Here is a 13,487-nt window from a genome sequence, read left to right as displayed (position 1 = left end):
TAAGGGATGGTGCTCTTATCCTACATGGTGTCTTTTCCACATTTAGCTTTGTGAGAACAGGACACTTGCAGTTTCCAACAAGGAAGTTAGACTGCGGTTGGAAGCTACTTTCGTTGAGGCCAAAACGTGGTTCTTCAACCGTCATGTGATGCCATTTGGCCGAAACTATTTTTTTCCCATTGTCTTACAAACATGTGAAAAAGACACATCTGTAAATCAGCTGATACTTTTCTTAAGGGGAACCAACTACACAGACTGAACATTTGAATAGTCCTGATTCGAATCATTCTAGGTCCTACAAGTCTTGAAATTCGCCAAGACCAACCGTGATGGAGCAAATTAGAGGTGGGGCTTAAGGAAAATGTCCGAGTACATGCTCTATAGGCACTGTGGATGCAGAATATTGCCAGAAGATCTAGGGAAAGTCCGGGCACTTGGTCTCCAGAGACAGGCCGTTTTGGCTTTATAGTCCACTCAATGCAACAACACTATTTTTTAGGCAACACAAGGGCTGGGTTCGGCTTAGGAAGAGACTGTGAATTTGGCTACAAAAGACTTTAGCTACATCAAATAGTTTTGTAGTTACTACAGCTGAGCCTGTAAGACACTTACCTGTGCGTAGGCTGTGGAATCATTCAGCGCTCTCTGCAGGGCATGGCTCAGTCCTTTAGAGAGGTTCTGTTTCAGGATCAGATCCAGGCGGTTCCTACGCAGCTCAATGGACAGAACTGTGGAGGAAAAAATGACAAAAGAAATGTAAGCTTCATACGTATTCATTTTCTGTGTCTTTGACCGTAAGGAAACAGGAGCTTGTATATTGGTTAAATGTCTCCTTGGCCATTTTGCATTCATTCCCAACCTTATTAAAGTCCTTAGTACTGTAGGATCAACCCATATCTCTCCATAATAAAATGAATATTCTCCAGCCTCTTATTAATAAAAGTGTTTATGACCAGGGAACATCTGCCCCTTGCTTTGCTTTTAATGAATTTGCATGTAATTACATAATAGCTGCATTGTGCCTTCGCTTCTGAAATCCCATTCTTTATCATTGGTTTAAATAACATTTTCCAACAGCATGCCCTATCGGAGGTTACTTTTTTTTTTTACAGATATTTATTGCCCCACAAGTATAGTGTTGTACTTCCTGTTTATCGTAGACACGTACCTGTTTTGACCCAGTATTTCTCTGTCACGTTGCATGGTAGAGGACTTTCCTCTGGGCTGGTGCTGGACAGGGGTTCAGTGGTCGCGAGTGGAGGGGGCGTGGTCTCGATTGGGATGAACACAGTGGTGGTGGGAACCTCTGTGGTTGTAGTGGTAGTAGTAGAAGTGGTAGTGGCGACAGTAGTAGTAGGTGCAGGAGTAGTCGTTGTGGTCGTGGTAGGAGGAGGGGTAGTGGTTGTAGTAGTGGTGGTGGTTGTAGTAGTTGGGGCGACCGTTGTAGTAGAAGTGGTGGTGGTGGGCGGGGCAGGTGTGGTTGTCGTGGTGGTTGGAGGCTTGGTTGTAGCCAGAGTGGTGGGTTTGAGGCTTGTGGTTTGCTGTGTGGTTGAAGCGGCAGTTGTATTTGGTGATTCTGTTGCTGCGCTCCCAGTGGTTGGCGCCATTGTCGTCATCACCTCAGCAGTGGTCACAGTAAGGGTGGTCATCGAGGGCGTAGTCGTGGTTACTGTGGTCAGCTGGAGTCTCTCGTTAGTCACAGTGTCCTGGCTGATGGTGTCAGTCGATGCTATTGGTGTTTGTGCTGTGGTGGATGACGGTCGAATTGAGGTGGTGGTGGTGGTTGGTGGTAGAGGCGTGGTTATGATGCTGGTTGCTGTGGTCATCAGCCGTGAGGTGTTTCTGGTGTGCGCCGGAGTGGTGGTGTTCCACTGATGGGTGGAGAAGGGGCTGGTGATGTTGGCAGGAAGTGTGACATCGTGGTCGCCCACAGTGGACAGCAGCGACTCTGGGACGGTAGGGAGATCCCAGGCTGGACGGCTGCTCACGGGCTCCTCTGCAGGAAAGAAAATGAGGGTTCATTTTTTTGTCCCTAAAAAAAGGCTGAAGAAAAACGCTAACGGTAGGCTTTATAAAAAAATCATTTCATCAGCATGACTGCACGTCACCACTGCTAAGCTAAAGGCTGCTAATGGATGGTGTAATTTACTCATATTTAGACACGTGTTGGCAACAGCCTTTTTTATGACAAATAGCTTTCATGAGTTAGGTATTTACTGATATATTTACTTGTGGAATGAAATCTCTTAGGCTTGTGTTGACCACAGTGGTAAAATGCTAACTAATTTCGTGGATTTAAGACTCATTCCTACACCATTCTTTTGCTATCCAAATCCTATAACATAGATAACTGAATCAGAGAGTCAGGATTGCAGTTAGAGAGGGGTCTAACTGTAAAGAGGGTATAAAGAGGGTTCTTTTAATTCATCTTAATCATCGCTTGACAACACAGTGAAATGTCGATGAGAGGTGTAACCACGACTGGGGCGAACAACAAGAGAGAGGCAATCAATCCTTTAGAAATAGATTCATATTTCCTATTATCCTCCCCCCACATCAGCACATGAGGATCGATGCATTGTTACTGTGATATGGATCCATGTGATAGGAAATACTGGAAAATGGAGTCAGAGCTTTCGTTCATTTGTGCGTTTTGAAGTTAAAATGTCATGTTGAAGAATTACCTTGCGGATGATGGCGAAACAGGAAGTGGGAAGACATGGAGGATGGGACAAGATGGTGAGGATGATGATGGTGACAACATGAAAAGGGTGATGACAACATGATGGCGATGGGATGATGTTTATGATGATAGAAATGCTGGAAATTGCATTGTGATGACATTGATAATTAGTGATGATAATGATTTAAAAATAATTATTATAACACAACTGATTGCTCGTTAGGCTCCGCCCACTCCATGTTATTTTGTTGTGACACTCTCAAGCTTTCCATCAGTACAATATGAATATATTACATATACAATACTACTCTGAAAAGCAATTGGCAGCTAACAGAGAACCCGTTTGCCAGGCCGAGAGTCTACGGACTGAGCTGAAATTTATAAAGACAGTTTTTCCATGACAATTGGTTTTAGTTTCTTAAACCATAGCAAAATTATTATTTCAATATGATGGCTCATATGTGGACTATTGCCAGAAGATGATATCAGCTTTAAATGAAAAAGAATAAAAGATACATACATGCTTTATTATGTTATGCTAAAAGACAGAGGCTAAAGCTACATGCTACCAGGTGATGGTCAACATTCTAACTTAATGCCTTTATTGTTCTTACATATTTCTTGGCTTTGGAAGCAACATTAGGTTACTCATGTAAGTAGCAAGCTAATTAGCAGCGAATGCTAAAATGCTAAAGACTGCTTAATCCATCACTTACGATTTTGCAATGGCTTTTTGGGGTTTAGAAAGTCTGACAAATAAATCAAGGCCCTCCAAACTCTTTAAACTAAGAGTAAAGCTTTGAAATAAGCCATATGAACATTTGTGAAGAAATCAGATCTTCACAGGCTGGCTATTGCTTAACAAAGATTGCTGCATGTAATAAGGAGTAAGCAAATTACGATGTTAAAAATACCTGAACTGGAGCTGCTGTTAGTGCTGGAGGAGTTGCTGTTGACAACCACCAGAGAGACGTTGTCTGATCTTGCTGTCTCCCTCTCTGTTTTGCTGGCTGCAGAGGAGGAGGATGGCAAAGAGGATACTTTTGTTGTAGATGAAGAGGAGGAAGAGGAGGATGAGGAGGAGGCCTTGGAAGGAGATGAAGAGGAGCTTCTGGACCACGCAGCTTTAGACAGCAGTCCTAAAGGTTTTCCCAGGGCTGGTGTCTCTGCCAGAATGGAAGGGGCTATCTGCTCTCTTTGGCCCTCTCCACGTGTCTGCAGGCCCAGCGGCCCCACCACGGCTGCAGCGTTTCTGGGCATCATTGGCAGACCACCCCCCTTAGCATCTGGGGGACTCCATTCAGCCCCGACTTCAGTCAAGGTTCCAGTCACAATTCTAGCCCCTGCGAAAACTTTGCCATCTGTCCCGACACGGACTCCTGCTTCTGCTTCAGTCCAAACTGCTGCTCCGGCCTCAGCAAACACTTTGCCCTCATCCATCAAAGCTTTGTCTTTAGCCCCAGCTCTGGCTCCAGTCCAGGGGATGAGGACTGCGGGGTCCAGAGGCCGGATAGCCCGTCTTACTTTCCCATGGTGATCTCCGTGGGCTGTATAAGAAACATGAGGGATGGGGAGGTGGAGGGAGGAGTGGATAAAGGAAAAGCAGAGTTAGTGTTTGATTCGGGCAGCAAAATCATTATGAGCGGTCCTTGAGTCATTTGTCCTACTGGTGTTCATTTCATTAACTCAAACTTTGGGAGCCACATGTAAGGTCTCTGTATTTTTTTTATTTATTGGGTCGTATTTTTTAGTCATTATTGCAGTTGTGTACCAGAGCTTTGGTGATGGTAATGGTTATACCCGACTGCTTTCACCGGTTCTTTTGTTCTTGCCATTGAAAGAGAGTGGAGGTGAGCCCGCGAGTGATATTAATAATCAGGTAACTGGTACAAATTGTCATTTTTTGAGGAGGAGGAATAAAGGGTAAAAGCAAACAAGGACTGGAAGGGGTTTATCCTTTCGCGTAACAGTGCTTCTGCGTTGAGCCTTTCGTAGATATTTTTAAAACTGCCTACAGCCGCTACCAAAACTGTGGGCATAGTCAATTTGTCTATTGACACATTAAATAAGGATTATATACTAAAGTCAAAGTTAACAATGACAGCAACTGGCTTGGTTAAAGGAAATGTTGGCGAGATTGACTGAACTGTTCAATTTAATCTGAGGACTAAACAAGATGAATGTCAACCGCTTCCATGATGAAAACTTGTCAAACAGTTAATGTTTGCTTTGACTAAGATAAGATTAAAATGGCTTGAGGGAAGTATAAAAAACAGGATGAGGTTGACTAAATATGATGCAAACTGAGAAAGATATTTGGCACGGGCTACTTAAAACTCTTTGATCGTGATCGCATATATATACAATAACTCCAATCGTAGTTATTTAAATGCACACAAACACACATGCGTGCATACACAGCTGGAGCCATCAAATCATTAGTCCTCATAATGCCGGCACAAATTTTCAAGGGCAAGGAGATTTAAAGCTGCTCTGCTCACACACACACATCATCATATGCTTAAATATGCAGATTCTTTCTCTTTCTCTCATCCGCCTCACACACATTTATCCAAAGGGATTAAATACAAAAGTCTTACATTGTGGAAAAACAGTACTGATGTCTAAAGTAGGTCAGTTATGTTTTAGAGGATAAAGCATGGGGAATTAATTTAGGCATTCTAGAGTGTATAAATAAGGACACACACACACACACACACACACACACACACACACACACACATACACACACACCCTAATCAGCTGTGATTTCACAGATACTAATCGGATCTGTTAGGTTAGCCATGCTAGCTTGTGGATTTATTATTCCTAGAACATACACAACCACTCAGCCTCTGAGCTTATAGCTAATGCTGATGAGGATGAAATATGTTTTTCTGAGCAGAGTTTGTTGTGAGTAATGATAGTTTATCAAGTCATTTTTTTCCATTTGACATCCAGTAGTCAGATGTATTGTAATGGAGCAGCAGAGATAGCATCCAGTCAAAGTGTTTCACTCCGGCCTTTATCATCATTCTGTGAACTGTCTTCATCTTCTGTGTAGCTTCAACAAAGCCTGAAGGTTTGGCAGACTGAGGCGATGATCCTGCCTAATACATTCAGTCTCAAAGGCACCTTGCTGTAGTGGAATTGAAAGATGGAAAAAAATAAAAACACGGCTGACCATCTAACTGGCTCGCTGGCTTTCTCCCTGTGTCAAGCTTTATTGCATCTGCTCGTTTGTTCTGAATTTAAAAGGGTTGGCATCACTCGAGCCTGACGTCGAGTCTCTTCTGTTTTAGCTATTGGAAGTGGAAAGCGGGTGCCAGGCGGAGTATTTTTATTTATTTATTTATGTGAGCACACACTCATTTCATCCTTGTTAAGTGTGTGCGTGGGTCCCACACTTCCCACGCTCTCATGTCTCTACAGAGGATTGGTTAATTAAAAGACAGCGATGCTAAACGAGAGAGGCTTAACAGAACCAGCTCTGGGCTTAGGTTCCTTAGCTACCCCGCTATTAAGAGCCACCACTAAGCAATCTGTTTCCTGTCATAGGGTGTCACATCATAAATGTCATCAACATTTATGTCAGCCTCTACAGGGTCTATGTTGTTTGTTAGCGGCACCATCCAAAGCTTGATTAGAGAAGGGAGGAATTGGCAAAGTTAGAAATGGAAACCGAAACAGCTTGTTAAATTGAATTGACATGTCATATTTATTTTTTGCAGCAATTTATCTCGTCTGGAAACGTGTTGCGTTAGGAATAAATACTGATAGCACTCTTGCTAACATAGGCACATATAACAGTTTGAGCAAAATGTCACGTTTAAGTAAAGATTGTGTGACTTGCTGCAGCACTCTTAAGGGACTGTGAGTGGAATTACCTGACAAAACAAATGAAGCTCAGCACAAGTTCAACCAGGAAGACCGTCTTTATATTTGTCATTCACATATTCCCATTTTACTACGCTCACCCTTTCAATCAGCGATCAGGGGCGATCACTCCCCAGCTCAACCTATCACTTCACCTCTCTTCCCACAAGCCTATCACAGCGCATTGTTAGACCTTTCAAATCTGCTCTCTCCCCTCCTCTCAGCTGTCATTTCAGGTCACTCAACGCAGCCCTCCTCCACCCCTTCCACCTCCCGTTCCTCCGAATCCAGGTTTTACGTCAAGCTTAAACCACTCCTCTTCAGACCGACCTCAATCAATCCCTTCATGCCTCCACCACCACCAGTGTCTAGACCCCAGGGGGGTGGTTTATCGGCTCGGTTTTCCACCTCCTGAATGATACTCCCACACAAAGTGTAATTGCTAAACACTGTTACATCATCCGTGTATTCTTGGCAAAAAATACTGTATATATTGTTACATCAAAACAGGTCTCTCCTGACTGAAACCCTGTTGTTATACTTCAATGGGATATTACAGCAGCACTTATCTTTTTTATATTAAACAATTGATCAAAGGATTATATTAAATGACTCATTAACTACACTGAATTTTACCTGCAAATCTCCATATAGCTCTACAGAGTATTTTAGCACTTTGTTTCATTTTACTGTCAGAATGAGAATCAGAGTACCTTTATTCGTCCCACAGAGGGGAAAGAGATCTGCACATTCTGCTCGTATCAACCTTGCTTCTATCATTGGCAGGAAGCTGTTTTCAAAAAGTCAGACTTATACTACCATGCCAAAAAAACAAGGTAATTTTTTCCCATAGGAGTTAGTTGAGACCAAAACAGAGCTAAAAAACATCGATTATTGGACTACCATTTGTCCACTAGACAGAAACATGACTTTAAATGGTTGCCACATTTGATATGTAAATAGGGAATTATTTGCGAATGTTCACCATTACAACTTAATGGAGATAGAGCGTTAATGTTTTACTGCCCCCAAGTTACCCTGAGTAATGTTTCTTTTTATTTGGAGTATTGGTACTTAGGAGCCAAAAGCTAATTGCACTTTTTGAATTAATTAAATATGGTCTTTGGTTTCTAAATCATACCCTCTTTGACTCCTTTTTTTTTTAACAGTTATTATAATGCTTTCTTTACTTTTGTATTTGTATGTTTTCATCTTTGATTTTTCATGTGTTCTTACTTACACTTTACCAGTAATATTTACTTTAGCATGTTTGTTCCTCCAGCAGTTTTTAACCTACACTCTACTAATAAGTAATGCATACCATTAACCGGGTTGGTAATGGGGCCTCTGATTCAATAATCAATGGTTATTTGAGATAATTAACATATGTGTGTTGACAGCCATCATTAATAATTCAGGTTGAATGGAGTAGTGAAAGGATGAATGGGTAGATGGAAGGACTGCACAGTATGCATGGCTGTTAGCAGTGTTTTGAGAGTCTTCTCCTCCAGCAGCTAGCCACCTGCTCAGGCTGAGAGCAACATATGTGACCCTACCATCAGACCTCTGACAAAACGCTGGGATAGAAGAACCTCCACTGAGAACAAATATGGACTGCATGGATGGATGGTTGGTAGGACAGAAAGTGTGGATTAAAGAAGGATAAGTGTGGATCTGAGTAGTACTGACCTGGTTTATATATTTTCACAAAACACACTGGACTTTTTTTTGTCTATTTCCGTGTCAGCTTTTGGTAGATTATGATAATCAGCACATGGAAATGGTGCACAAAGCCCTGTTGGCCATTTACAAGGATTTTAGATCATTTTATGTATTGACCATAATACCCGCCAGTTGGCATTGTGCCCACTGATGCCCCACTGAATCTCTGTAAATGCCAAAACAAGCATGTAAAGCGTTGCCAGGTCACTACCAGCTTTCGGAGCGTTCAGATTAGTCGTTCCCAGGTGGCTGGATGATACGCCCGTGAATGTCTATGGTCTGTAGCCATGGCTTTTCCCCCCCACGATCCTGTGGTGTACCTCCCAAACAGAGTTGATCCGTAGTGCCACCCTGACTGTGAGCAGGACAGTTGGTTAGGAAGTGTGACAATGGCACAGAGCCAGCTGGTCCACAGCTCCATGAAAATCAGAGGGAAAAGTGAGGAGAGGGGGGTCTTCTTCATTGAATCTGCCAACTAGCCAATGGGTGGCAGGTTTTCAATATAGTAATCATCAAACGTGCCAGATACTATATAACACGCCTCATTTCTATTTTAGAGCTGTACTTGGCACTTTTTTTTGGATAAAGCAACATCATCAGGCTGCGGTACAGAGGATTGTCAAATGATTTCAAATTATGAAGAGTTTTGTAGTTCCACCTAATTAGTCCATGCCAAATAGTGGTGTTGGTTTTAGTTGCTGGCAGAAACTGTTCCAGCCTCAGAATGCGAGAGAGAACACAATGTGCCGAGAGCTGGGCTCACTAACAATGCAGCTACTGAGAAGATGTAACATAAAAAGTGTAAACAAAATTGTGGCATCATATTACAAGATTTAGGGGTAGTGAAATTCATAGAAAATATGTTAAAACAGTGGTGGCCAACTAGCACTTAGGGCTGCAAACGATGCTGGGTCTAGCTTTATGTCTTATTTCAAAGCAAGGAGAAACTGAGAAATCCAATTGAAAATAATTTTCTCATAGATTTATATTCTGATTGTGTAAAAGTCTATGAGAAAATTACCGGACTCCTTTTCCTAATGCCTCATCATCTATATTCTCCTAAAGACTTCAGAATCAGAATCAAGTTTATTGCCAGGTACGTTTACACATACAAGGAATTTGCTTTGGAGTCTGGTGGTACGAACATAAAACAATCTAAGAAAATATTTTTTTTAATTTACTTTACACCAAATGGAAATGGAAATATACAAAGAACCTTAAAAGCTAAAAAAATTAAACAATTAGGACAATGAATATATGGCAAACTATATTTTAATTTGGAGGGCTGCGCACAAATGCGCAAAAATGTGCAAAATGTAGTCAGAGTTAAACATAAACAGGGCTCACAGTATTAAGAAAGACAAAATATGTTGTTCACATGATGATTAATGTAATGCATACTGTTTGTGAGGTGGATGAAAGGTTAGTGTGTTGTCTGGGAATTTGGTCCCATGGAAATGTCTTGTTCAGAGTTCAGTTGTACTTACTTAGCATCTCGTCCGAATAATGTTTCTACTGGTTACAAAAAGAAACAAGCTATAGCCGGCCGAAAACAATGATGGTGATATAATGACAAATTAATTAAATTTACAGCAATTTGTCTAACAGACAATATAAAAGGCACTTCTAGTCTGCATTTTACTTGCATTATTGTTGGCAGACTTGGCGTTAAGGTTATTTCTATAGTGGGCAAATTCAGGTCCACCTGTCAAATGATGTAATTAAGGTCTCCGAAGAAAAGAGTGTAGGCTGAGGGAATAGAATTATTTTCTCAGTGACAATGTGTTTAAATGTGTTTTCCTTTAAAATCACAAAGGCTTTATTGTAAAAGTGGGAGGGCCGGTAATACTAGAGGTGGTATGAGACTCAGTGGGAGTAAGGATGGTCCCAAGCCAGTTGGTTTTGTCCAACAGAGTAAGGCCGTCCAACAGGACGGACATGTAACCATTTCCTGGATCTATTCAGGGCATCCATCTGTTTGTGTGGATCAAGTTACAGGAAAAAAATGGATGGACTGGTAAATGGGTGGATGGTCAGGTAAGTGGATCAATGTTTGGTAATGACTGGAAAAAAATCAATAGTCTGCTATTTCCATACTGAACAAAACAATGGTGTTTTTGATGTACATAATTAGGGTTAGGGTCGATGAATGGTAGGCAGGATTAAATATATATGAAAAGTATGAATTGTGGGATCACATTATTAATACGATAAATGGGTATCTAACAATTTATCTCTAGTAATTTATCTTATTCTTTGTGGTTAAAACAAGCAGTGTGGCAGAAATAAATGGTTTGTAATTGTTATTCTCTGAAGGGATGGTTGTGGGTAGAGTTAGGACAAAGTGTGCCAACTTACTCAGTGATACTGCCAAAGTGTGAGGAAAACTGCCTGACAACAACTCCCCAATGTGGGAACTGACTGCAACAGAACAGTGAAAAAAAGGAAGGAACTTTTTCAGGTTTAATAATTATGTTAAATGGGAAAATAGACGCAATGCCAAGATTTCACACTTCGTCACAAATGATTCAATGCACTAATAAAATGGATGGATTAGCTAATGACTCAAGATAAAGCACCAAATGTGATCAGCTCCATCTACACAGAAGATAATGGAGGACTGAACTTGAGAAGCAATTCTCAAATAAAAAAGGAAAAATAAAGTGTATATGTTCAAAGGGGTGAGAAACAGGAGGACATTACATTTGTAGTTTATAGTGACATAGCTCATTTCTCTAAATTCTTCCTTTTGAAAAGAATAAGCACATACATAGTCATGCATATCATTCTTATGAGCCACATATGCTGAAACACTACTCTACCTCTTAGGATTTTCTTCTTTACCTTTGATTCTCCTCATCACTACTCATCCCCAACTTGACTTGATGTGATGTCTCTTTGAACGTCACATAGGATCTACTTTGAACTTGAGATTGCATTTGGACTGATGTTGCCTGACTTAATTTAAGAATAGCTGATGTAAGACTTTGGCGTATAGCAAAGCTCAGAAGGGGAATGTAGATTAAAAAGGATATATGCCAGAAACAACGTGTGAGCGTTTGTGTCTGTGAAGGTATAGTGTCGCAAAATTCAGCTATGAAAAGTATCTGACTGATGCACATTTGTTTACTGAAATAGGTTAAAGACTGAAACATGATAATGTAGCTGATGAGGATAGCATACAAAGTGTAAACCATTAAGAAGAAAATAGATATTTAATTGATTAGATCCAGTTTTATTCCACTGAGCCAACATGATGGCCTGCTAGACTGATAATTATGTGTGTGTGTTTATGTGTGTCTTTGTGGTCTCTGGACTTGTATGCGGGCGGGGGAACACAAAAAGTCAGAAAATGTCAAAGCTGAAAGGTCATTTTTCACGGCTTTTTACATGGAGGTTTCTGGCTGTTCAGCCCAAAATGTATAATAATCGTTTTGTCAATAACCGTGTCAAGCTGTTTCCCTGATACTTCACTGGAGATTGCTAAAAGGACATTTAAAGTGAAGTTGTTGCTTTTTGGCCTTTCAAGCTTTAGACATGTTTTTGAGAGAACAAAATAAGTACCTGGGGGGCTTTTTGAACCATTCATTTCCAGTTTCTTCTTAAAGCCTTGTTACACTGGTGTCTTCGATAACTGAATGTCCTCAAACAATATGATATTATTGCAGACCTGCTGTAAGCTAGCGAGCTAACATAGCTCACAAATGTACTGACAAAACACTTGATTATGAAACAGACTAATTCTGAGAGAGGGACAGTTGGCCAACTTTATAATCCCCTAACGCCAACAAGCGCTGCAGTCCCAGATGTGTGCATCACTTTTTAGTGTCCCCGTTCCTGTTGTGTTTGGAGCTTTTTGCAGCGTTTTGTATTTGCAGCGCTTTTAGTAAACCCAGCACATGTTTTTTCAATTTGGCAAAAGAGTCTTGGCACTTTTTTGTTTTTATATTTAAATAGATTTGAAAGTGCATTGCATTTCTCCTGATTGAATTGTTTAGGGCCGTTGTAGCGTGTTTGCACCTGTCTGCCACCATACGACCATATATGAAAAGAAACAAGGCAGCGACTGAATCTTTTTGGAGGTAACAGTGAATCAACCGCCTTATTCAGCCTGACAGCAGGGCTGCTTCTGCTGCTGCGTCTCCACAGCAACCACAGGGATACCGTCACCAGGGTAACCATTACAATGGATAAAGAAGGAAACAGAGTGTTCTGTGCTTATGTGATGTCTGTCCTGTATTTCTTTTATCGCCCCGACACACAGCTGTAACAAGGCACACTGATGAGGTGCAATGATGCTATCAAAAACAAGAATTTCAATTTCAAGTACAGCACAAAACAATTCATGTCATTTTAACACACTGAGAAAGTTTTAATGGACCAAAAATGTCTGCAGATGAAATGACGGAAATAGAATACAAAGATTTGTAGATCACAGAAATCAGTTTTAAGCATCTATGGTGACTGCGCCATGCATGTAAACAGGCGGCTGCACACAGTAGTGTGATGGCAGGATGAAAAACCCATATAAAGGCTTAACACACTGTGGCAACAGTTCAAAGATAAATGATAAATGGACCCATAAATTGTTTACTAATCTGTCATAATACAATTTGAATAACTGGGGATAAGTTGGCCTATAGACAAAGCAAAACAGATAAAAACAAACTGTATGCTATGATTTGAATTTATTTCCCATAAAAGGAATAGTTTATTAAAATGTTGTATTGTAGCTAAAGAATATTTCAGGTGATCAGTGATGATAATAAAACAACTTAAGTACTTAACAAATCGTGTTACTGTAAATTATATTTAGACCTCAGGCTGTATGGCCTTCTGTTTGATGATGTATGTCCCCCCCGCCAACCTTCCATGTACTATAGCAAGACATCATCACAAACTATATGAAATGACTCTTTTCCACCAATAGAATTTTAATTGACACCCGGATTAAAATTGGTTTCTGAGACGAGGACTTTTAAGCAGGTTCTTGACGTTACTAAGTGCTATGCAATGACGAAATAGATGAACAATATACCAGAACTCAACAGATTGACTGCATCCATAACTTAACTCACGGCAAATTGGATTCTTGAGCTTGAAGGTTCAAAGTATTGAGATACAATTCAAATATATTACAAAGGTTACTGGGCTGAAAACATACCGAACTGTGTTTTATTGACCACATTTATCACATCAAGTGCTA

The 13,487-nt window shown here is 40.7% G+C and overlaps 1 protein-coding gene across 2 annotated transcripts in view; it reads right to left on the bottom strand.

Moving 5' to 3' along the window:
- The window catches only part of kiaa1549la (KIAA1549-like a), a 119,874-nt gene that overhangs the window by 76,463 nt on the left and 29,924 nt on the right, over positions 1–13,487 (bottom strand). The window contains exons 2-4 of one of the 2 annotated variants that reach the window (XM_063875162.1): positions 3,598–4,230; positions 1,169–1,996; positions 613–728 (exon numbers count right to left, since the gene is read on the bottom strand). In XM_063875162.1, coding sequence (XP_063731232.1) covers positions 613–728; positions 1,169–1,996; positions 3,598–4,230 — 1,577 coding nt within the window. Of the gene's footprint in view, positions 1–612; positions 729–1,168; positions 1,997–2,684; positions 2,754–3,597; positions 4,231–13,487 lie in introns of those variants that run through there. The other variant, XM_063875154.1, reaches the window with a different exon arrangement.

This window comes from Eleginops maclovinus, chromosome 2, assembly GCF_036324505.1.
Source record: "Eleginops maclovinus isolate JMC-PN-2008 ecotype Puerto Natales chromosome 2, JC_Emac_rtc_rv5, whole genome shotgun sequence".
Lineage (NCBI taxonomy): Eukaryota > Metazoa > Chordata > Actinopteri > Perciformes > Eleginopidae > Eleginops > Eleginops maclovinus.
The sequence above is the reverse complement of the archived record's forward strand: the minus strand, read 5'-3'. Positions and strand labels throughout refer to the sequence as shown.